Raw genomic sequence first — 24,489 nt, 5'->3', positions numbered from 1 at the left:
CTAGATCATGCATATTTAGTACCACGTCTTATTATTTTTATATTTAAAATTACATTTTTACTAGATCTGTTTTCCACTTGTTGTCCCAATAGAGTGAGCTCATTTGTACATTGATTCATTCTTATAAACTCAATTTAATGGGAAATTCCAATTACAGAGCTCAAATCTGGCCTGTTGACAGATGCTTTGTAATGGGCTACAAAGTATTTGTGCAAAAATCACAAGAAACCCAGCCTGACTCTTAGCATTCAAGCTGGTACATGATGGCTTAGTAGCAGTGCTGTTTTACTGCCTGCAGGAGTCTTTGAAAGGCTGTAAATCTGGATCACTGTTGAGTTATATAACAGCCTCTAAGTCAGTCAAATACATTAATGGTTAGATAAGATAGATATTTGTATGTGTATTCAGATTGCAATTAGAGTTTCTAAAAAAGCTGACAATTTATGCACATCTTTCCCAATCAACAGACTTTGACGAGGATTAGCAGTACTTCCAAGATTAGGCAGTCCGATGATCCTTGTGGCATGTACTAAATGTCATGATGATAAAGGCTTGGAATGTAACTGCACAATTGTAATGAATAAAATAGAAAACAAGTCAAAAGTCATCTTTCTACAGTATGTCTCTAAGTTAATTCAGCCTCCAACTAGCATAATTCTGAAAGAAAATTTTCAGCCATGGCTTGTGGATAAATGGTCTGTTTAATTGTGGAACAAAGCTCAAGCATGCCAGGTGGGCACCCATACACACAGGTCCCATGCTGTCCAGGTTGTCTTAACTTAATTATGCAGACACTGCTTTATGGTTTCTGTGGGTTTAGAGGGTGCTTTGGAGAGGGATTCTTTGTTCCTAAATTTTTTATGCCCTGTAATGCAGATATGAAAATCTATTGGCAGATATCAGTAGTGATTTTTTTTTCTGGGTTATAGCTTAAAAAAAAATCAGTCCTAGAAATACCCACAGACTGGGTCCCACAGACTCAAAGTTTGGATTCATCCATCTGCATTTAGGTTTATTTGACATAAGGTGCAAAGAAACACTCTTCCCCCCCTCCTTGCGCCCCCCCCCTTTTTTTTTTCTCCTGGATTTTATTCCAAATATGGAAGAAAGAAAGGCGAGAAGGAGGATGTCTGTCAGTAGCCACAGGTACCACCACTGCCCTGTGCTGGGGGCAGTGGCAGGACAAAACTCCCTGCTTGTGGGTTGCTTTTTGAATGGAAGATGCTACACTGCTCACACTGTTTGATTTGCAAATGAAAACAAGTCACTCCTCAATGCCGAGGCCAATGGCAGGGATTCTCCAGGTCTTACCAACTAACTGCTCTGCTTTGCTAGACTTTTTCTTAATGTATATCTTCTCTTTGGCTGTGGTCACTCCTCTGCCCACTGTTCATATGCCCACTGGCATAAGAAAGACCATGTCATGCTTTCCTTGCGAGACATACAGGAGCAGGAAGAGTGTGGGAGAAGAGCAAGGGACCTCTTTACCATTTTTATATTGTGCGGTGTGTGTTGGATGCTAGAATGCAGAAAAATAAATCTGCTCATCAATAAATAGATATGAGAAGAAATTACTTCTTTCATCATCCTGGTAGGTGATAAGCCTGTAGCAATTTATCAGCTGTCCACTAGAAATAAATGTCTGTTGTCATTTTCTCACATTTAATAACATTATAATTCTCTGTAATTTTAGCTGTTCATCTCAACTGCTACCCTTTTTTTTCTTCTTTTTGAAAGAGTGAGCTTAGAAGAGAAAGATAGTTTAACAAGGCTTCCTTCTTTCTTTGCTAAGCCAGCAAAATTATTGTAAACACCAAATTAATTATTTGGATTCATTAATCCAGAAGATGCCCACTTGCCTAAAGTAGAATAAACACCGAGCAGTCTCACTTGAATGTTCAGTGGCTTTGAATTTGAGCTTGCTTTTACACTACCAGCATTATTGTCTCAGCTTGCTGTCCCAGAGCCACTACTACATTTTTCTATCACCCTCTGGGAGATGTCCCCACCCTGTGTGTCAGGTAGAGGAGATGAGGGCCATATTTCCTTATCATGAGTAAACCTTTCCTATAATTCTAGACAGCACAAGCTGAAGTTCTTTAGTCCTTCAGCAAGCATGGCTAGTAGGCAACCTGCTGGAAGCTTTGTTTAAGTGGAAGGGGGTTTTTACACAATTTGATAGAAAGTGAATAATACCATCTCTCCATTAGCATCTGTTCTACCCCAATAGGAAATTAACATTATTCTAGACTACACCTACACTTTCATCTTTCAATATGACTGGGCCTAATTATACTGCAGGGGTAATCAGCAGCAGAGCTGGAGCTTCTGGTTGTTGAGTTTGGGATAACTGGAGTTTGAGGCTTCTGGGAAGACATGGCAGAAGGTTTGCAGTAGGAAGACAAATACCTGCTAAAAGTAGGTTATCTCCCTTATCTAGATGAACAGAAAAGATATAGTCTGTGGTGCAGCTGCCACACCAAGGTACACGGGATGGCTTTTTCCTGTCAGAACATGGCCTATAGTAAGAAAAGGAGGCACTAAGTCAAAAATCTTATATTAGAGCTTCTTAAAACATTTGCATGGAAGATAGATGAGGATCATGCCATATATGTGATCCATCACAATAGAATGTCTCTAGAATGGGGTAAATTCATGCTATTCCTAATGTGACAGACTTCTCTTGAGGAGGTAAAATCACTGCAGGTTGCACTGGTTTAGGTTGGGCTCTGCAGGAACACATCTGTTATCCTCTTGTGTCTTAAAGCCCTCTATGTGCCCTTGCACAAGAATCTCTTCCAGCTGGGCTATTCTCCCTTCTCCCATGGATACTCTACTCCTGGCCAAGCAGTGGTGAAACTCTCCGTCTTGCAATAGTTATTTTTGTGTGAGAAAGACGCTACAGGCTAGAGCCTTCCTCCCAGGCAGGGACTGGCCTCATCTTGTGCTCTTGCCTGCCTGGGTGCTATCTCTTCACACCAGCTGGCCTGGGATGGGTAACCTCCCTTCCCGGATGGGTAACCTCCCTTCCCTGGCATAGTTTTGAAAGAAAACAGCCTCATGAAGTATTGCTTGAGCCTATCTGTGAGATCTGGATGGAGTTTTGGCACCTTCTGGCCTCTGTTTGAATTGCAGATTTTTTTTTACAAGAGGAATTGCTGGGCTTTTCCAGAGTAGGAGCCTCCAACCCTGTACTGGTATTTCAATAACCAGTAAACCCTGCAATTTAAAGCAGAGGCACTGCTGGGAGGACACTCCCAGGACAAATCTAATTATTCCAGTGGCTGTGATCATTGCAGAAACAGAGAACTGCTGAGGTGGGATACTTCTGGATAACCCCAGAAAAAAAAATTCAGTGCTGGAGGTTTTTGCATAAAAAGTAACATAGCTAAAAATCAAATTCTCTAACAATCCCAAATTTGGCTAAATAAATAAATCCCACATTCACTGGGAATATCAGCACATGAACAACATATACCAGACATGCATTTAAAAAAGGAGGCCTTTCTGCATCACATTTTTAAACGGACCCAACTCCTCCAACTTGCCTTCTCCAGATCTGGCTTTGAAATTATTTACAGCATGTTGTGAGCTTGTAATCATCTCTGAGATAAAGCATCTCAGCTCTAAAGGGAAGCTGAAATTTTTGTGATGCAAATATTTTGAAATAGGGAAGCCATTCCTTCTTAGCCTTTCATAGCAGATCATGACATGTAATTACAGTAATTTTACTGCAGAGCTACAAATGCAAGCATAAGGAAGGCATGTGGGCAGTCCTGCATGGCTAACAAGGGATGAAGGACTTGTAGATCCTCAACTTCCAAACCCTGGATCAGCTCCAGCCCTGAACACAGCAACTGTCAGATATGTGACAAAAAAAGATTTCAACTCATCATTATCATACTTGTGACAGTAGTCCATATTTTTTTTCCTCAGGTTATCCACAGTGTAATTACCCACCCCCCACCTAGTTAGGAAATTGTGCCCTGTTCTTCATCTGAATCTGCCTGGAACAATCTTTCAGACACCTTTTTGTTATAGTACAAGAGATTCATACTGGTTTTAGATTTCTGTATGCAAGTATCTATACTCAGAGCTTGAGCCACATCTCAGCTTCTTGTCAGTGAGCTGAATAAGTTGAGCTGCTTAAGTTTCAAATCATGACTTATTTTCCAGTCCCTGGAGATATTTGTAACCTTCTTTTGAATTCTCTCCCTCTCTGTGTCCTCATTATTTCTATGTATTTTCTGAGGTGTGGATGAATAGCCATAAACAGTTAGACCAAAGGTGTATCTAGCCTAGTGTTCTGTCTCCCACATATGGCACAGTAACATTAATAACAGTGTAAAAAGGTGCTGCTTTCTTCCCTGCTGCCTGGTCCAGCATTTGAGTGATGTGAAGCTCATTGTCCTATACACGTGCTCTTAGCCTGAACCAGGATCACTTGCAGTTTTCTGCTTGACATTCCTTGTTGTATGGATCCAGGGATCACATTAGCATGTTTCTTCCCCTTGCAGTGCCTCAGAAGCTCACGTTGACCCACTGTCTGTAAATTTTTTTAAGTCCTCCATGGAGCTGCAGCTTTCCAAGACAGCTTACTAGCTCTAGCAAACAAAACACACTGATGGAGCCAGTACACATGATCCTTCAAGCTAAACTCCTGTCCTTATCTGGAAAGCCACCATGTATTGTCTCCTGAGCTAGGATACCAGTTTTTCCAGAAAGAAACATTCTGCACTTCCACATTAAAGAGTGCAGAAGGTGAGATATTAGTATTTGACTTCAGACCACTTCCAAGCCTACCTGCTTTTCACCTCATATTAGGAGAGTAAGCCTTTCCTGCTTTCCAGAGATTTTAGCTTGCAGGAATGTGACTTGCAAACTTTCAATGATAGAGCTGTTCTAAAAAGTGTGAGAGCTATTTGTAGTAAATAAAATATATTTAAATGTATAGTCAGCTCTTGGATTTTTTGAGACAATCAGCAGAGAAGGCTTAAAAACTAAAAGCAGCTTGACTGTCTTTCTAAAAGAAAACTGAGATTTCCTCATAATACTCTAATTGCTGTAGGTGTTAGGACATGAAAAGTTATGGCAGCATTATAGAGGAAGGAATGAGTTGGCAGTACTGCCCCCACCTTTATTTCCTAGGACTTCTAAATGTACATGAGAGAAATCACATTCAAATCTCCAGGTGTGCAGGTGTTTCTGCACCACCACGCATTTGCTCTGGTATGCACAGACCCCCTTATGCACAGACCCCCTCCCCCCCCCCCATTCTTGCTATCCTTCATGTATTCTCACCCCTGTATCCTGTGTCTGCTCTTCAGCATCACAGGCACAGGCAGACATATTCCAGCTCCCTTTATCTACAGCCATCATGCAAGACCTACCCCCTCACCCACAAGTACATATTCCAAAATCAGTGCATATAGACCAGACCCTGCACTTGCACACTTAGAATGCATTTAGAATTTTATACTGGAGAAATGAAAAGACACACAGGGTCCCTGTTTGCCAGGCACTCAAGGTGCCTGAATCTTTTTGAGGGGGAGCTTCAGCAAAATGCCTTTTGCAGCTTGCTGGGGTTTGGAAGCCACCAGCTAGGTGTGTATAGGCCTGAGCTGCTCTTTCCCAAATTGAGTGGTTGTGATAGATTATATTTATACCTCCACTGTTCCAGCCGTTCACAAACCATCCCACTCATCTCTTATATTAGAAGGCTTCTACCTAATATTTTTTGAGCTGGGCATATGGGACCATGATTATATCATCTTTATTTGTTTTTCTCCATTCACTCTCACTCCTCCATTATTCTCTCTCCCCGCCGATACCATTTAAGGATCCACTAAAATATTACACAGTGGTTTTTACTCATCACTGTCTTTTTTCCTCCTTTTTGGCAGATGCTTACCCCAATTCTGAAGTGATCTATGTGTGGACTAACAGCACCACAACGTCTGTGGTGGTGGCCGAAGATGGCTCACGACTTAACCAGTACCACCTGATGGGACAAACTGTAGGAACCGAAAACATCAGTACCAGTACAGGTACAGAGAATATTTCCATCCCATAGCTGCTAATAGATGGAGTGGGAGGGGAGATCCACAGGCTCTGGTTATTTTGCAACAAGGCTAGAGAAGTATGCGTGGGATGTGGAGCGTTAGGGAGATCCTGTGCAGGTTCATGGCCACTTAGCAGAGACACTTAAACACTGAGAGGATTATGTGCTGGCTCTTAGGTACATTGCAAGTCTGTTGCTAAAGATTCATCCAAGCCCCTGCTATTTACAGGAGTGCCGGAGAAGCTGCACGCAGCTTCTTGGCGATCGCCTTTACTGAGGCTGCCGGTGCTATTGCTGGCTTATTTTCTCGGGGGAGGAACCACCCTGGGAGGCAAACACCACCCACGCATTTGATCCGTTTCAATCATCGCTTTAAAATGATTGCCTGATGAGACCGCGGGGGGGAGGGGAAGGAGGAGGGAGGAAGGGAATGGAGGGTCAAGTGGGGGCTGTGGCTTGGCTTGGCTTGGCGTGGCTCGGCGTGGCTCTGCAGCGTGTCCAGGGGACCACGTGGCTGGAGAGGAGGTGCAAACCCCGAGGATCCCCATTCCCTCCGAGGCTGCAAGTGGAGGTGCCAGATGTGGCAGCATTAGGGAAGCAAAGAAGCTTTAATCCCAGGCCGGGCATCCACGTGAGCCATGCCCCCCTGCTTCTTAAGGCTCCCACGCAAGGGCAGCCCTGGGTGTGCATTGGTGCCGGGGGGGGGGGTCACTCCCGAGGGGGTCGAGGCCGGGACAGAGATCACGTGCGCTCAGCAGGACGGGGGCTTAACCAGGTTACACAATGCACTCAACTGGAGAGCATTAGTGGCATCCATCGGGGCAGGGAAGAGGGGGAATGAAATAGCCTGCTATGAAGGGAAGGTTGGGGAAAGGAGCAGCCTGTGACAACATGGCTGGGAGCAATTCCTGCAGGAAAAGCCCAACAGAGTCTGCTGCTGATACATTGTATGCCTGGTGAAAAATGATGGGCAGAGTTGTAGAGGACAAAGTATAGATTGAATTAAGAACCTGTTAGTATCTGCAGGAAATGTACGAGTTGTGAAAACAGGTACACGTACACTTGGCCACAAAGTTAGCTGGACCGAAACATGAAGATGCATAAATCTTTGTGCTCCAGACGGCAAAAAAAGAGGGAGCATCTGAGCTTGCCGCTTATGCTTCAAACAGGACACAAAGTGAGGGAAGGCTTGCCATGGGCAGCCACTAAACACAACTGTCATCTCCATCCTATAGACCTTCATCCCCTCCCTTGCACATTGCAGGAGACACAAAGCTGCTGCTAAAGCAAAGATACCTAAAGTCAAGAGAAGCACGTAGACAGAGTGGTCACTTCTGCAGGAAAAGAATGAGTATGCTATCTCCCATGAAAGAGTAAAGACACTTTTTTCCTTACCAGTTCACCATCATAGCCGCGTTGTTTTCTGCAATGAATGGCAGCTCCCCTCTCGCCTTCATTGTTGCCAAGAAAAAGATCCAAAGGATGTACTGGAGCATCTCCTACAAGCTCGTCCTGCTCCTCAGAGCAAGAAAACCATCCAGCCCAGGCAGTGAGTGCTCCAGTGTGTCAGCTCCAGGCCACTTCCAGTTTGCCGCTTTGCCTGTGAAAGCTCCTTGTACTCCTCAGCCCAAGGAAACAGACATATCCCAAAGTTTCTGCACAGTAAACACCTCCCTCATGTATTTAAGATTTATGCTAATAAATGCTTGGTTTCCAACGTCAAGATTTTATATTAATGTCCTGGGTTACATCTGGGCTGGCTGGATTCTGATTGCAGGGTGGATCACAAAGAGCAGGACACAGATTGTAACCGGGGATTAGCAAAATACAAAAATCCGATTTTGCACAGGGAAACCATCAGTCAGCGATGGATTTTCTGGACTTCATCAAGCTCGTAGGAGGCCAGTAATCAGCATTACTTACGAATGGCCGTTGAAAGCATTTCTTCCTTCTATTGAATTGTTGAATGTGGAAAAGAAAAACCAAAAAACTATTGCATAAATCCAAGTGCTTGGATCTTTTGTGGCTTTTATGACACACAAGTCAAACTACAGAGCTCTTGCTGTTGCATAGACAAAATGTTTGTGGATGTCATGGGTCATTTATGCTCTTCTTTCTAGCAGACTCTTTTTTTAAAATGGAAATGCCAGACCTGCACCAATCCCTTGGGATTCTGCTGATTTTGTAGGCAAGCTGCTAAGTTTGGCTAGCTTCTCAGAAAAAAATATCCTGGCATTCCTAATTCATCAGCCAGTCTTGAAATTTGGAACATTTTAGCCATGCCACAGAAAACAGCTCTGACATGTGCCACCTGTTTGATTTTTTTGGCTGTTTGTTGTATTTTATGGGGTGTTTTTGTTGTTGGGTTTTTGGATTTATTTTTTTTTTGTGCTAACGTACCCAAATGTCATTCCACCAAAAGAGAAGATATTTGACTACTCACACTGCTTCCAACAGACCCAACATCTGTTATATCCTGGTGGTACAAGTGCTGAAAACAATCAGATATGAGATTTGAGTCCAAGTGAATCTTGCTGCTTTCCACTAATGGTTGCCCAATCGTGTTCCCATACTCAGAATCTCTCATAGATAACTCAGGATCTGCAGTATTACAAAACAAAAGATAAACCCACTTCTTTTATATTCTGCCAGCTGGAACCTGAGCTCTGTAATATCCAAAGCCTAAATAATAAAAGAATCGTTCAACTCTTCATTTTGCCCCAAATAAATCTGATTTTTTCTGGAGATCAATCGTTCTTCTGCATCACTATAAAAGGACACATGGATTTTTCATGGGCCAAAATGTTCTGGATGTCAGCATAGTCAGGGAGGTGGTGTCACAGACCTAATTTCAGGATCCTGGTAGAACAGCCATTAATAGACCTGAGTTCAGATATATCCAATAAACAAAAAAGACTGGGGTCTTGTCCAGCCTTATTAAAGTACTTGATTGAATCTCAGCATAATGGCAATGGAAGAATGCATGTAAGATCCTGGAAAATTTGTAAGCACAGTCTTCAGAACTCCCTCAACTAGATACTAAAAAAATACTGTAGCAGCTTTTAAAGCACAAAAAACCCCTTAAGACCAGCAGCACTGTAGCATAGCTCTGTGAAGAAATGCAGTCATTCCTGCTCTAGGGCTTTTCATTAGTACTAGATTTGTTATAGTTTAATAACAATAGTTTGTTTTCTGCAATGTTGAGTGGACCCCATCAGGAAAAGGATTCTCTTTAAGTGCTACATAAACCTATAACAAAAATTAGCTCTTGCTCAAGAAAGCTTATGGTCTAAGGATAAACAGTGGCCTTACAGAAGTAAAAGGGAGCTCTGCCGCTCAACAGAGCCAGTATCTTGTTCTAAATAAACAAAGGCCAACTCAGACAGCTTTTAGCTTTACTTTAAGCAGTGGTCCCAGGGCATTAAAAACCAAGCTGTGGGGTTTTCTTAAGCTTCAAATCTGCTGGGGGAAGTATTCCTAGTATAGGCATTTTTGAAAAGGATAGCATGGGAAATCAGAGAAGATATTAGCTGGAAGAAGAGCAAGTGCAAAATCAAAGTGCTGTCATTTCAGTGGAGATGAGGGCTTTGATAGGTTAAAGAAAACGATAAGGTAAAAATCAGCTGTGGAGAGGCATCAACATGTAGGCATTCATTTTCTGCATTTTAAAAAGGAAAAAAAGGGGTCCTTACTGCTGCTAAGCTGTGTAGATTTTTTTTTATTATTATTCCAGCTCTGAAAGCATACTGTCAAAATCGATAATACACATCGTCACTCTGTTGCAAGCAGGCAAACTGTGACTCAAACACATCTCAGTGCAGTAGCAACTGAGAAACAGATTACAGGCACACAGACCCTGCTGACTCTTGTCATATTTTAGGGGTAATCCACAAACTAGATACTCCTAAATAAAGAGCAAGTGGGTTTCCTCCTGAGACCATAGCATGTTCAGCATCCCTGGTTCAAAATTACACTAAATGGAAGGGAATTAGGTGATGCTTCACAGGGGTTTTCTCCCCAGTTTCACAGCATTCCCTGTCCTTCTCCGTATCACTCTTCAGGGAACTATTTCACCAGAAAATCAGACTCCAGAGAAAGACATAAAGATTGAGGCAGAATGTCAGTTATTTCTGTGGTTTTTTTCAGTCTTTCTGTCTAAAATCCTCAGCATGAACAAGGTCTGTAAAATGGATCCAGAATAACAGAGCTCCTGTAGCATAACATATCAGTGCAGCTATACCTGCAAAAACCCTTTCACTGTAAACCTGTTCTCTGCTAATTAGCCATATTGTCGCTTAGAAATAATCTGTCAGATCTAATTACTTAGCAATGCTGGCCACAGCTCAACTCAGGCTATTCACTCAAGACAGAATCAGTCTGTTGTATATTTTCCTTTTGTGGTCTATAGAGACTAACAGTCAAGTCTTGCAACAGAGATTATGGATATATTTGTTTTGTTCTTGGAGGACAATATATATTTCAGAACAGCCATTACTATGATTAATCAGTACCCAACTGAATGATGCATGCTTTTAAATTAATTTTATATCAGTGTGAGTGGACAACTGTTAGGGCTTGAAGGGTTGTGTTGTTTTTTATTCTTACATTTTGGTTTTACTCTTATTTTTCCTAGGCAAATAGTTGCATGCTTTTAGCTGCTTTAGGGCATGCTTTAGGGCTTTGGGGAGCAGTTACCATCATGAATAACCTGGAAAATGACGTGGTTTTCCAGGAACTGTCTGAAAGAACTGGGGACAGTAACCATCAGCAATAGCCTTCAGTAACAACTATATGGTTTTCCAGGAACAGTCTGAAAGAGCAGGTTAAGTTTTGATTTTTTTCTGAAACATTAGGGAAGGTGACAGCTGGTCTGTTGATTTTGGAGTGCATTTTTAGGCTTTAACTGAAATTCAGAGGAGCTGATAAAAGACAAATTAAGGCAATGCTGTGAATTTGGCATACAAAAAAGACATGGAATTTAGCACTGCTGTGGCATCTTTCAGTGAACTCTCCATTCAGGCAGTACAGTATTCATTGTACAGGTGAACAAGACATGACACAATGTCTATCCAGAAACAGATTATTTTTCCAGGGGCTAAAGTGTACCAGATTCTAGGAAAACTGGAGGGACTTTTTCTTTTTTTTTTTTTTTGTCCTGGAGGAGTAATCTGAAGGGTTTGGGTACTCAGATCAGTAAGACATCCCAGAATCCATATGCAAAGTGGCAATTTTTGCAGCAGATACTGGGACAGGCAATGCCTAAAGTGTGGTGCAGAAGGTGTCCAGACACATTTTTATTCTTGAAAACTGATGGCTTGGCAGTAATAGTTGCCCTAATGAGGTTAAGTCCTGCTGCTAAATCAGCTTTCTAAGAGTAGAGAGCCTTAATTGTTACTATGGTATGAGAGTTTGTCAGAATGGGTCAAAAACAGGCAGGGCTGAGGCAGTGCCAGCAAGCCAGATTTTTTAAGCCTGTGGACATCACAGCATTCTAGTTGCATAGGAGGAATGCAGCTTTTCAGTTTAGTAGAAGCAGTCAGTCATTGTCTTCTGCTTGTGGGGAGTGAATGTGAAGACTATGAAGGATTTAGCAGCACCTCTGTCTCAAGTCTTGGTTTTCCACAGTGCAGAAATCCAGACATTTTTCATGCAATTAAGAATGGCTGAGTGGTATCCTTAAACAGGGGGTTGTAGCTGGCCTCCTTAAGTCCCTGATTGGTAAACCTTCTTTGTTTTACCCACATGCACATTTTTCTCCTTCTAGGTGAATATACTATTATGACAGCCCATTTTCATCTGAAAAGAAAAATTGGTTATTTTGTCATCCAAACATACCTTCCTTGCATTATGACTGTGATCTTATCACAAGTGTCGTTTTGGCTAAACAGAGAATCTGTCCCTGCTAGGACTGTCTTTGGTGAGTATCCCCCTCTCTCCTAGAACACAGATAGGATTGGTCTGGCTTGTGGAAGTGATTTGCTGTAACAAAACCACAGTTCACTAATGTTTATTTCTGCTTGAGATGTTGTAGACGTTTCCTCGTTCTCTTCCAGTTCAAACTCAAAATCCATTTAAAAACACTGTCAGTTCTTTTTTCCACAAAGTTGTGACAGAAATTGGTCAAGAATCAATTACATGAAAGTTAAGGACAGAAGACAGAAGAATCAGATTGGTGTGATTTGTGTTGGGTTTTTTCCACTTGGGTGAAATACTGGATGGTTTAGAACAAAAAGACATACAGATTATCCTATTTAGTCTATACTCTAGCTAAGCATTTGAAAGATTTCACTTCAAGACATTTTATCTCTGTTGTAGGATGTTTATCTGGGAAAACCATGCAGAGGTTAATTAGTGATTATCTGTATTGCCATCAAACAAATTAATACGAATTTGCATTTAGAAAATGTATATTTACTAAAGAAATTGTTATGGAAAAAACCTTTGGGATGTCATTAATTTACTTGTTTTATCACTAGAAGATTGGAGAAAGTAAGCACTCTCTTAAGTGAAGGTTGATGAAATACAAAATTTTCACTAGATGAAAAATGAGGGGAGTGGGAACAGTTTATTACATAAAACTTTGTTCACCTGTCCTTAAACAAGTCATTTTTTTGTACAAACCTACTGAAATCAGTTGGCAGCTTTGATCAAACATCAGTTCAGCAAGTTGTATGGGGAGAATACAGGTAACAGCATCCCTTTGCTGACCGAGGGTACCCATTCTAGATTTACAAAGGTGTAACTGAGAGTTGAATTTTGTACTCTTGGGGAAATCTTCCCACAGATGAAAGTAGTGGCAGCTTTGTCAATTACTGGCCTATGGGAAAGGAGGAGCTATGGTCAGAGAAACCAATAACAGTCAACAATTTCATACCTGCAATCTCTGTGTAAGAAAACAAACTAAGTAATCCCACTTTATTCTGACTGTTAAAAACGCTGGGCTTGTGTTACCCTAAAAATACTTATATAAATACACTATAGCTAGAGATAACCAGAACCCCACAGGATTAAATATTTAAGGGTAGAGGCTTTCATTTTTTTTCTTACTCTTTCGGACCATAATGTGCAAACAGAGATTGACTTCATGTGGGCTTCTTAGGTATCTTGCATTGGGACCTGCTCATAGCTCATCAGTGATCCCATAGAGCTTAGGAAACTGATCTCTGCCTCTTTTATTTTTTCCTTCTTTGCAGGAGTAACAACAGTCCTCACCATGACCACCTTAAGTATCAGTGCCCGTAACTCTTTGCCAAAAGTGGCCTACGCTACTGCAATGGACTGGTTTATAGCTGTTTGCTATGCCTTTGTATTTTCTGCATTGATTGAATTTGCAACAGTCAATTATTTCACCAAGAGGAGTTGGGCATGGGATGGCAAAAAAGCCCAGGAAGCTGCGAAAATCAAGGTGCTTAGCTGAGATTTTTTAAATACCTAAAATAAAAAGCAGGTACTCAACATAGTTCAAATAACTGAATAGTCAGTTTTCAGGTTCTTCATGAAAAAGTTAAACTACCTCATGACATATTTTCACCTCCCTATAGAGGAAAATTTGCAAGGAAATATGACACCTTCTCTTCATGGAGATAGACTACTAGTCTCTATCATCTATATGAAGAGGACTTTTTACAGAAGGATATTGGGCATTGAGTCCATGTGGCATGGGATTTCAGTGACCAGACTTCTGATAATAGCAGACATACTATGAAACATATCTCTACAGAGCCCTCCCTCTGTCCTCCTAAATAAATGGCAAAGCTCAATGGAGCCGGGGCTCCACCACAGTATTCCCACCAAAAAAGGGACAAAAGAGCTGTTCTGTGAAAAGACAAACTGTTGAATTTCATGCTGAAATGAAACCTTTGGAATAGGACTGACTCTTAATAAATCATCTCCTAGAGAGAGCTTGTACCCGCAGGCATCCCAGAAGAGCCATACAAAGAGACAAGCTGGCAGGGGCAATGAGCCCTTCCCCACACTCTTTGCTGCAGCCAGGGAAGCGAGATTCACATCTTGTCAGCTGCCCATGGGGCAGCAACCTCTGCAGGTGCAGGACTGCATCGCCCTGAAAAAAGGAGCTGCTAATGCACATACCAGGTGGGATGCAGGTCCAGCCAGTCAGTCTCAGCTTACTCTGATGTCAGGGAAAGTTTCACCTGACTAAAGGGCTACAAAATCAAGGCAAAACCATCTGTTCGGTAGTCAAAGTCAGAATAGCCAACAGGCTCTAAGCATGATTGATTATGGTGCTTAGCTTTTTCGGTTAATATCTTGAGAACATATTTCCACTTTCTGTTCATGTGGTCTAAAATATTTGTTCTTTACACTGCAGAAAAAAGAGCGCAACTTGTTGGGAAATAAATCAACTAATACTTACACAACTGGGAAGATGACCCCTGCACCAAACATGCCAAAGGACTCAGCCCCATCTGTCATCTCAAACACTACATCTGCTCCAGTGAAGTCTGCAGAAGAAAAGCCTGCTGAAAGCAAAAAGACTTACAACAGCATCAGTAAGATTGACAAAATGTCACGGATAATTTTTCCAGTGCTGTTTGGAACTTTTAACTTAGTTTACTGGGCTACATATTTGAATAGGGAGCCTGTAATTAAAGGTGCCAATTCTCCAAAATAAACTGAAGTACTCTGAAGCCACATGTGAGCCATACTTACAAAGCAGATGCTACCAAGGAAAATTTGAGATCCAGATGACTTTCTACACATTTGGGCAATATTCTTCAGGAAGTTTTTTGCATGTTTAATAATATGTACAAATAATATTGCCTTGATTGTTTCTACATGTAACCTCAGATGTTTTGGAGACGATTATATTACTTACAGCAATTGATCTTTATAAAAGATCAGAAGACATTGAACATGGCTTCTTTGCTGCTGAGTATCTTGCATTGATAGTTTACAAATAAAATAAGTTATATTTTTTAACTGTTCAGGTGTACTACATATCGTGGTTTTTATACTTCAGATGTACAGTCATTCAAATATAAGCTTAACCTATATTTTACAGAAGAGCTCTACTGTTGTCATCTGATAAGTTACTGAGTAACGCCAGTTGTAAATGTGCCAAATTATTAAGTGTAGGGCTATGTTTGAGCACCTTTACTAGTTACAGGCAGTGCATTGCTCCACAGATAAAACTGCTCAGCCCAATTTTCATTGGAAGTTAAAAACAATGCCATAAATCCTAATGGGACTATGCAGATTTTCACTGCTTGAGACTCTAGCTTGCACTGAAATAACATAGGGAGCAGGATGCTACTTGTGTAAATAAAGTGGTGGAATCTTGCACTTAAATGAAAAGGTTTGTTTGGACTTTGCATTCCAAGAAATTTTGCCTAACAATTCTCAGTATTTATTCCAAAAATTAAGAGTTATATTGCATGAAATTAACATAGATTAGGAACATACTTGTGCAAATAAAACTTTTAACAACAGCAGTAGACATTTTTATCAGGGTAAAGTAAATGATGTTTGGACATTTTCCCCAGAAGAAGATTGTGTTATATTAGCAGAGATTATGCTGCAGTAATTATTACTTGTTTCCCACAGCAAAAACCAGTCAACCAACACTAAGGGGTGTAATCAGAAAAAAAGATGTACTTCGTGACAGCAAGGTGTTTCAGTGACAATATTGGCAGAAAGGTCTTTGTACTGTCCATCTGAAACTTTTCTATAAAACGCCTTGCTGCTGACAATGTGTTTTGCTTTCACAATGAATGAGAAAATGCAGTCTGAGTTTTCAGCTCTTTCCTCCTTGGCATCCTTTAATTGTTCCAGAAGCTTTTGTATTTAAATCTTAATGTTTAAATAAAAAATGCATTCAACATTTGATTGCAAAATGTCGTTCTTATACTGGTTTTCTTTTTAGAAAGACCAAAACATCACACCATGGGAGCTGAAGAATTAACTGGAAAGCACACAAGCATGCACTTGTGCACACACATCACATAACATGTTTACATGACATGTGCACGTGACACATCCTCCCTGTTACCCAGAAAGGAACATGTCTTGAGTGAAGACAGTGGATTGAATTATTTCAGAATTAGGTTCTGTCTTGCTATGGAGCATCACTCCTGTGATCTTTTTGGGACAGAGAGGAGAGCTTGTGCTTCACTTTGAAATGAGGGTCTGATCTGGGACTGGGTAGCTGTCTGGGCTTCTTATGTGTGTTCTCTTCAACCCTTTCATTCCCAAACATTTTCATTGCCAAGAAAAAATCTCATACATCTATTCCTTTTTGAAGCTTTTTGTTTGATGCTGTGGAATGAGAAATTTGCAAATTCTCAGTGGCAATGGAGAAGCCATGGGATTGGGCAGATGACTGTATACTGATAAAGAGGAGAAAGGCAGGAACGTGCACATCTATTCAGTGCTATCCTGAGCCAAGGTGAGGATGTGGATCTTTGTTTTCATGTAGGCTTCCCATGTGTCTTTGAGCAGCCGCAAACTTCCTTGTTCATCATCCCTTTGGGGGGAATCCCTTTGGCCCTTTGGGGATCAAAAATAGTGAAAAATTTCAGTGCCTACTTGGAGGCAAAACTTTATATAAAGTCCCACGGCTATTTCTTGAGATGAGAAACTCAGAGAATTTCATGACTGAGTTTCACAAATGAGAAACTCAGAGCCATCCTAACAGCATCTTCTCCTGGGCAGTTCGTCTGCCCCAGAGGGTTTCTGTGCTTTATTTGCTTACACCCAAGTCTGACTCATACTCTGTATGGCTCAGTAGGATTTTCTGGTCTCTGTTGCAGGACTCGGTGCCAGGACCTCTAACTCTGATCTATTTTACTTACATGGAAAGTCTCATCTTCAACGAGTACAGATCTACCTGCAAACAGCAGAGTAGTATGGCCACAGGATCAGGTAATTTGCTTTATTATAGTATACAATTTGTTGGTGTTTACTGGTTATATAGAGGACCTGATATGCCAAAGGCATATGGCACCACAGGCATTCTGTAAAAAATCACTTCCAGTTGTACTGACTGTCTGTTTCTATGTTTGAAGGTAAAGGTGGAAAATAATGATTAGAGCTCATTCTGTTAATGTAGCCTTGCTAAATGAGGTTGAAGTTTCCTAATGCTTGCTGAGAACTGAAATGATAGAAGAAGAAGAAACCACCTTGCAATGTGTGCTTGTGCAGGAACACTAGGTGTTGTCCCATAGTTTGGAAGATGCTTCAATAAACCAACAGATTCCACACTGGAACACTTAAAGGCCACTGCCTCGCATTGCACAATACCTAAAAATTTAAATCTCTCCACAGTCAGTGAACTGTTTGTGTGGGAGACCATTACTCACTGAGATGGCATCTGAAATGTGGGAGATGGGAGCATTTCCCAGATCCTGTCTGAAAGGAAACACCTTGGCCTTGTCCTGCTTCAGGCTGGAGTGGTGTCTGGATGTGCATCAATCTCCTCTGGTTTCCCCTGGAAGTAGCTTGGGCTTTCAGGAGTGGAGTGAGCTGTGTCCCTGTCCCCAGCATGGGTGAACTGGGGCCCTGTGGGCCACATCTACTTAACGGCCAAAGAGAATTATAAATAGGAATGGCTTCTCGTTGGGTTTTTCTTGTATGCTATCATTGAAAAAGAATTGAAAAGTGAATTACAATTCAGCACCATAGAGTAAGTGTATGCAGTCTGCTGCTAAATTTCTTTACTTGCACATATTAAGAATGAAAGAACAAGCTGAATACAATGGAAAAGGTCTTTTGGTTCTGATATTTGAGCTGTGCCAACTTACTCCCAGATGAATTTAAGCAATAACATGTTTTCTAAAGTTTAACCCTCTTCTGTTATTTTGTGTTCTGCTTTTTTTCCTAAATGGAATACACCTTCTGTGGAATAGCTAAATATATTTGTACAAAACTGAGAAAGAAATTGTTGTATTAAATAATCATATCTTTCAAAAATTCTTGCTAAGCATGTAAGTTAAACTTTCAAAAAACTGAATGAAACTGTTTTGCTATTCAGTTTATGCAGGTAAGATGCACAGCCATTTGATTTTTAAACCTGGAGATAAAGTTCTTTGTAATAAGGATGTATTTCCTCTAACATCTTTGCTTCTCAGATTGGAATTGACATTGAAATGACCAAATTGCTTGAATTCTTTCTGGCTTTTTATATGTTTTTATGTCACTACAAATACTAAAGTAATGGTCATTGCTTGGTGACTCTCAGATGACATCTTTGCTTTACCGATTTTGTGTCTTCCATTATCTTGTTATAGACATTTGTTCAATTTAGAGGAAGACAGAAAGATTGGAAGTTAGACTTTATGAAGCCCAAATGACTTCTGAAAGATCTTCTTAGGATTACCACTAATTTAGACTGAAGTGGAAGCATCCCATTCTGTAGTGCATTATTTACCTTTTCATTGCCATCCTTAAAAGCAATTATTACTCCTCACAGTCATCATGTCTTAAAAGCTTCTGTTTAAATTGGCCATGGCTAAAGACAAAGTGAAAAGGAAACTGAGAATGTTGATTGAAGATACCAGTTTATTTCAGTTAGATGAATTTGGAGAGATTTTGAAAAATACTGATAGATTGCAATTGTCTGGACCGGCAATGATAGGTTGGATTCGTAGGTGGGAAGATAACTGCACCTTAGACAAAAAACCCCCACATAGCTTGTCATATAAATGACAGTAAATGCTGGAACCAGCCACCCATGGCAGTTTTGGCCTCTGGGTCTGGACTCAGTTCTTCATTCACTGCCAGCTGATGTTATTGACGTCCTCAGGAAAACTGCTCAGAGGATCAGACCTGCCTGCCCTCTTCTGCCAGTATGTGAATGAAGATGCTGAAAAGCTGCAGCATGGAACAGCAGGGGGAATTCTCCATATCCTGCCAGAGAGCAGAGAGTACTGTGCTGAAGGACAGAGGTGAGGGCACACAGAAAGTGTCTGGACCTCTGAGGTTCAATTTCCTACTTCAAGGCAGAGTTACTTATTTATAGGAGTGGAGTGCTTCCAGCAGTAGCGACAGAGACCTTCAGTCTGAATAAACTGGCCCTAAGACTCATATAAAATCTAATAAGCCTCCAGCTGGAGCACTCCAGAAGCTGTAGAAGACAAGTTTCTGGAGTTTGTCTCAGAGCAGCCCCAGTTCCCTTCTGTGCTGCTTGTGGTATAAGTAGCACTGGAGTGCTAGGAAAACCACCAGTAGGGCTCTCTTTCAACATTTAATCTCAGAAAAGTTCAGATGCCCAAACTGTTCAGTGCTAGAGATGGGGCTCCCAGTTCTAGCAAGTGAGGCACTTGATCTATGAGTCCCATTCCCTTCCTCTGCACTTTCCCCCTCAATTTATGTCAACTAGCACCCTGCACAGCTACTTTCAGGGACTCACATTTCCCCACTGTACAACATATACCAAAAAAGTATCCCTTAGGTTGAAAAGATAGTCACCTCCTGTGAAAATGCAATGAGAGGTAAGTTAAATGTTGGTCCATTTTATTGTGCTAAAGAATATAAACATTTTACTATTGTTACAGGATATGATAAAATGTTCTTTTGTTAAAACATATGCTGGATAATCATGCCCCTTACCTGAATACACAATTTGAAAAAGCTCAGCAAAGGTAGAGTGTGCTTAAAAGTAAAATAAAAGCATGTGAGCATGAAGAGGAGAAGCAGAAATGACCGAGGCATGAAGTGTAACGAAGAGTGGTGCTAAAGCATCCCTTTAGCAGTAACACATAGCTCACAGAGGCCAACAGAAAGAAAACCTTACATCACCTTTTTTTTTTCCTTACTGCCTGAGGAGAAGGATGCAATTATTAATGAACCGTATAATTTCGCTCCAGCCTTGGGGCTTGCTGCCACAGTGCAAGGGAAGAGGGGACACTGTGAAGGTCTTCCTGGAGAGCTGGGTGACTCGATGGCCACGTACAGCTCCGGTAGCGACACACGATCACCGACAGGGGTAACGGAGCGCTCTGTCGCCAGCTGGAGGCAGTCTGGAGTGGGGGACCCAGCCCCATGCCTCGCGCTTCCCAGCGTCGCCGCCAGAGGATCCCGCTGCCTCGGCAGGAGGTGACGAGGGCGGGACAGGGCTGGCGGGCGGGGTGAGAGGCGGAGCCGCCGCGCGGGGTAGCCAAAGCCACCCCCGGCCGGGAGGGGAGGGGGTTGAGGGTCCGGTTACTCGAACTAGGGTGTAGCGTTGGACTTGCGGTCGCCGTCTCTCCGTAATCGCTGCCGGCGTATCTTTCCTCGCGGTCTTTTTGGCACGATACCATCTGGGTTCCTTATGCCGCCCACCCGGGCACTGGCAGAGGCAAGGCGGTCCCCAGCCGCCGCTGCCGGCAGAGCGAGCACTCTCGGCCCCGGCAGCCGGCTCCGATGCTGCAGCACCGCCCCAGCTGTTCGCGCTGCCGGGCTCCCGGGCAGAGGGGTTGGGGCCGAGCTAAGCTTTTATTTATTCAAGTTGTGTGCGTGTGAATACACACATTTTTCTATATGGCCAGCGCAGTAGTAGCCGGCGATGGCGAAACCCCTTCCTGCATGGAGGGCGCTTCCCGTCGTTTCTTCCGAAACGCGCGGACACTGCGAACCAGGACGTGGGCACCGCGACCTCGGAGTCCTAAGTGATGTTTCCATAAGCATCAACCCTCAGAAAACCTTAAGGTGCCTGAAAACTCTGGCCGTGCTGCGATGCCGGCGCAGGGTGGAGCCCGGTACCACCGGGACTCATCGGCACTCAGCAGGAGTTTCTCCCGTCGCTGAGACGCGGCGGCTCCCCCGCTCGCCCCGTTCCGCCTCCCGCCCGCCCCACGGCGCCGGTGTTCCCGCAAACTTCACATCAGCGGATGGGCGTGCTGCTTGACCGGCAACGTAGCTATTCCTGCTAAAATCCAGGCAACCCCCGAACTCCCGCCGACCCTTCCCTTCCTTCGTAATCTTCTCAAGGCAGCAGGCGGCCTGGATTGCACCTGCACTTCTCTGCTAGTGGCGGAAAAAAGCACAAGCCTTGTAACAATTGGCTATTAGAATTCACAGTAATGCAATTAGCCAAAGTAAACACGAAAGAACTGCTTTATAATCCAGTAAAGAGGCGTTTAGGTTGGAAAAAAACCAAACCCCGAAAGGCTGAAAAAACCCCTGAAGTGCATGACGAGGAATTAATTACCTGGCTCACAACGGATTTTGCCTAAGCTGTTTCATTCCTTCAATAGATAACTTCGTGAACAGAACTCCCTACAGCTAGCTCTTCTAGGCTTCATGTAGGAGTTATTCTAAAAGCAAGATTGCATCTTCCAGCAGATTAGGGGTTTTTTTTAATGTAATGTCATAATTAAAAACGACTCCCCCAGAACGTGGAAGTTGTATCTAAGGGAGGAGGAAGCAGGGATTTATACTTCCAAGATTTCTGATCACAGGAAAACGATCACTCGCTGTACCTCTAGCAGAGTTCTTCGTTTCCAAATTACCATTACGTAAGTGAAATTTTGCCACTTCTCATTCTGAAAACAAAGGGGGATATTCCAATTACCTGATGCCCGGAGCAAAGCTCCACACACCTGCAGAGAATCGAAGTCGCTAAAAATCAAATCTGTGCTGTTCCTTGTGGAGTAAAAAGACAAACGATGTCTAAACCCAAACTGGTTTTGACCTGAATATACTTGGCTGCTGTCAATTTCCGAGTTCTCATATCAGAAAATCCTCATTTGCTCCAAAGTTTACAATATATACATAAGTCCATGTAACTCGGTTTACAGCATCTCTCTTTTCTCTGCGTATACCTTTTACTGGCATACCTTGTGCATATATGTGTCCATGCATTCATACAGTGCATGCAAACTTCTACGTACATCCAGCTAGATACAGAGCCATATTCGTCTATCTGTCCGTATAAGTAGCCGCACCAATAACATGGATCTGCGCCAATATGTACATCGGGATGCCCGTCCTTCCGATCAGCCCGAGACCAGCAACTGACCCTCTCCCTCCGTCTGAACAGAGCACCTTCAGCACGGGGGAAGGGGGGCATTCGCCTAGTGAGTGTCTCGTTTGGGCGTGAGGGCATCCCGCAAAACAGCAGGGGGATGCCTCCGCCGGCCGCCCCCTCGGGGGCATCGGCATGGCGATGTGGGGGAGAAGTCCCGGCTGCCGGGTTTGCTGCTTCCCCTCTCCCGTGTGCGCCCGCCGGGGCGGGGGCAGGGTTCACTTCCCAGGTCCCCCCGTTGCCGGCGAGGCGGGTACCTGTTGGGCAGGGAGCGGGGACGAGGTGCTCTCCGATGCGGGGCGGTCCCCGGCAGCGCTCCGGTGCCGCGCTGCGGGGCTGGCCGTGGCCAGGTTCTCCCGGGGGGAAGCAAGGTGCGCTTCTTCCCCCTTCCCCAGCCCGCCCCCCGCCCGGCCCGGCCCGGCCCGCCCCGCGGCCCGGCGGGGCCCGGGCTCCGGCGCGCTGTGCACCGCCCGGGGGGCACGGCCAGCGCCAGCCGGGGGAGCAGGAGAGGCCGCGCCGCTGCTCCCGGCAACTGTCTGCTAGGAAGGGGGACGCGCCGCAGCTCGGTGCCCGCTGAACACCTGTCAGCCCGCGGAGCCTGATTTATACCTGGCCCTGGCAGCCTCTCCGCTGAGGATTTCCCCCTCGTCCCACTTTTTCTTCTTCTTTTTTTTTTTCTTTTTTTTTTTTTTTTTTTTTTTTTTTTTTCCTTTCGCCTCCCCCTTCTCTTCCCGGAGCGTTGTAGAAGGGGGTATTTCCTTCAGGGTATAAAGCTGAGAATACAGAGGAGGAGAGGCTCAGAGCTTCACCTCATTGCCTCGTTTTCCCTTCCATGTGAACATCCTGCAACGTTTCCTTCTTCCTGCCTCACCTGTCACCTGGCCAGCACTGTCCGGACAATGTCCGCTAAGCTCCTACCGCTTTTCTTCCTCCTCTCAGTGTTCCACGCCTGGTAAGTCTGCGCTCCCCTCGCCTCTCCCCAGCCCCTCTTCTCTCCCCTCGCACCGGGGCTGGCGGGCTGCAGTCCCACTTGCCTGAGTTTGCACGGTACTCGGCGCCCGGGAAGGACAGTGGGCTCTCCCCGCCTCCCCCGAGCCGTGCCGGGGCTCTGTTCCCAAACGCGGTTTACCCCGCTCCCTTGCCGGGACCCGCCTGGCTCCACAGTGCTCTCGGAACGGTGGCACCGCCGCTGTCCCTTCCCAGGCCCGCTTAAAGCTGGAGGTCGCCCGCGAGGGCTCTGTCCTGAGCCCGCCCGGCGGAAAGTTTCCCGCTCCGGCTGCTGCCGGCACCCGGGAGGTGGACACGGTGGGACGGCGGCTGGCGCTGCCCGGGCTCCCCTTACGGCCCTGGCTTTCCTCCGCGCCACCCCCGGGGGCTCCGCGGGAGGGGCCGGCGAGGAGAGGGAGCGGGTAAACCGCGAGAAGCTTAAGCCCCTGGCACATGCCTCAGAGCTGGGAAGGGTCTCCCCGGCAGGGCCCCGGCGTAACCTATTGGAAGTCAGAGGGGGACAGCCGGCATCTGCAGCCCTGAGCTTTTGGTCTAGGCTCGCCTTCGGTCCTTATGGTTGTCCAGGGCTGTCCTATACCCTCACCGCATAACCCAGGCAAAGGGATCACCTCAGCCACAAACCAGGCTGCAGGCATGCTCAGAGGCTTTTCTCTCTCCTTCCCAGCAGCCTGCCCCACACCCGAGTGGCATCTTTCTCCTAAAGCCCCACAGGAACTAGAGGATGTTTCTTTGCCAGCCCCTGGAGCAAGTGCCAGACACACATGTTGCAGGAAATAAACCCTTTCCCCGCAACCTCTCAGGGTTTTCTAGACTTCCTCTGTTGCAGATTATGCACAGTCTCTTCTCTGTCTCCTCACAGAATCAAAATTAGTGGCCCCTGAAGAGTTTGGGGAAAGTGTGTAGCATTTCTTCCTTCCCACTTTGAGATGGGCCTGCTATCATCCCACTGTTGTTTCTGTGGACTGCAGGAATATGATAGGAATTGGCAATCACCAGTAAAGTTACAGATGAAAATGCAACCGCAAGTGCCTTCAAGGAGTTTAACTATGTAGAGGCAAGCAAGGGAAGTGAAGTAATGAAGTCTTAAGAAGGAAAACAAAACACCTTGAAAATATGTCTAGTGTATTATTCTTGATGCACTGTGACATGTCTCCCACCTCCAGTCTTAATCGAGAAGATAGGTAGAGATTTAAATTATTTGGAGGTACTTTCTAGGAAAGAAGCTGCTAGAGTGAGAGGATCTAAAACGGCTGCCAGTGCTTACTTAGACTCTTGTTCATGACTGGTTTTAAAGCAGCATCTCCCTGAAATGAGGGTCATGATCCCACCTGAACTCAGCTCTCATTTCCATGTGCAGTCTGAATACCTCTGGTAAAGTTCTGATGGGATGCAGCAGAAAAAGACATATGATTTGTGCTTCTTTGCTATCAGCAATTCAGCACCACTGCAGCGTTTCAGC

The 24,489-nt window shown here is 44.0% G+C and overlaps 2 protein-coding genes across 8 annotated transcripts in view; both read left to right on the top strand.

Moving 5' to 3' along the window:
* The window catches only part of GABRA5 (gamma-aminobutyric acid type A receptor subunit alpha5), a 54,937-nt gene extending 39,035 nt beyond the window's left edge, over positions 1-15,902 (top strand). For all 7 annotated transcript variants that reach the window (XM_051806915.1, XM_051806913.1, XM_051806914.1 and 4 more), the window contains 4 exons: positions 5,904-6,047; positions 11,826-11,978; positions 13,255-13,466; positions 14,391-15,902. In XM_051806915.1, coding sequence (XP_051662875.1) covers positions 5,904-6,047; positions 11,826-11,978; positions 13,255-13,466; positions 14,391-14,693 — 812 coding nt within the window. In that variant the 3' untranslated portion in view covers positions 14,694-15,902. The remainder of the gene's footprint in view (positions 1-5,903; positions 6,048-11,825; positions 11,979-13,254; positions 13,467-14,390) is intronic.
* A 6,805-nt stretch (positions 15,903-22,707) lies between these two features.
* Positions 22,708-24,489, top strand: part of GABRG3 (gamma-aminobutyric acid type A receptor subunit gamma3) — a 318,560-nt gene continuing 316,778 nt past the window's right edge. The window contains exon 1 of the mRNA XM_051806917.1: positions 22,708-22,974. Within this exon, the coding sequence (XP_051662877.1) occupies positions 22,922-22,974 (53 nt within the window). The 5' untranslated portion in view covers positions 22,708-22,921. The remainder of the gene's footprint in view (positions 22,975-24,489) is intronic.

This window comes from Manacus candei, unplaced genomic scaffold, assembly GCF_025592945.1.
Source record: "Manacus candei isolate 608988 ecotype Guabito, Panama unplaced genomic scaffold, ASM2559294v1 h1tg000069l, whole genome shotgun sequence".
Taxonomy (NCBI): domain Eukaryota; kingdom Metazoa; phylum Chordata; class Aves; order Passeriformes; family Pipridae; genus Manacus; species Manacus candei.
Note: the sequence above shows the minus strand (reverse complement) of the source record. Positions and strands in the feature narration are given on the sequence as shown.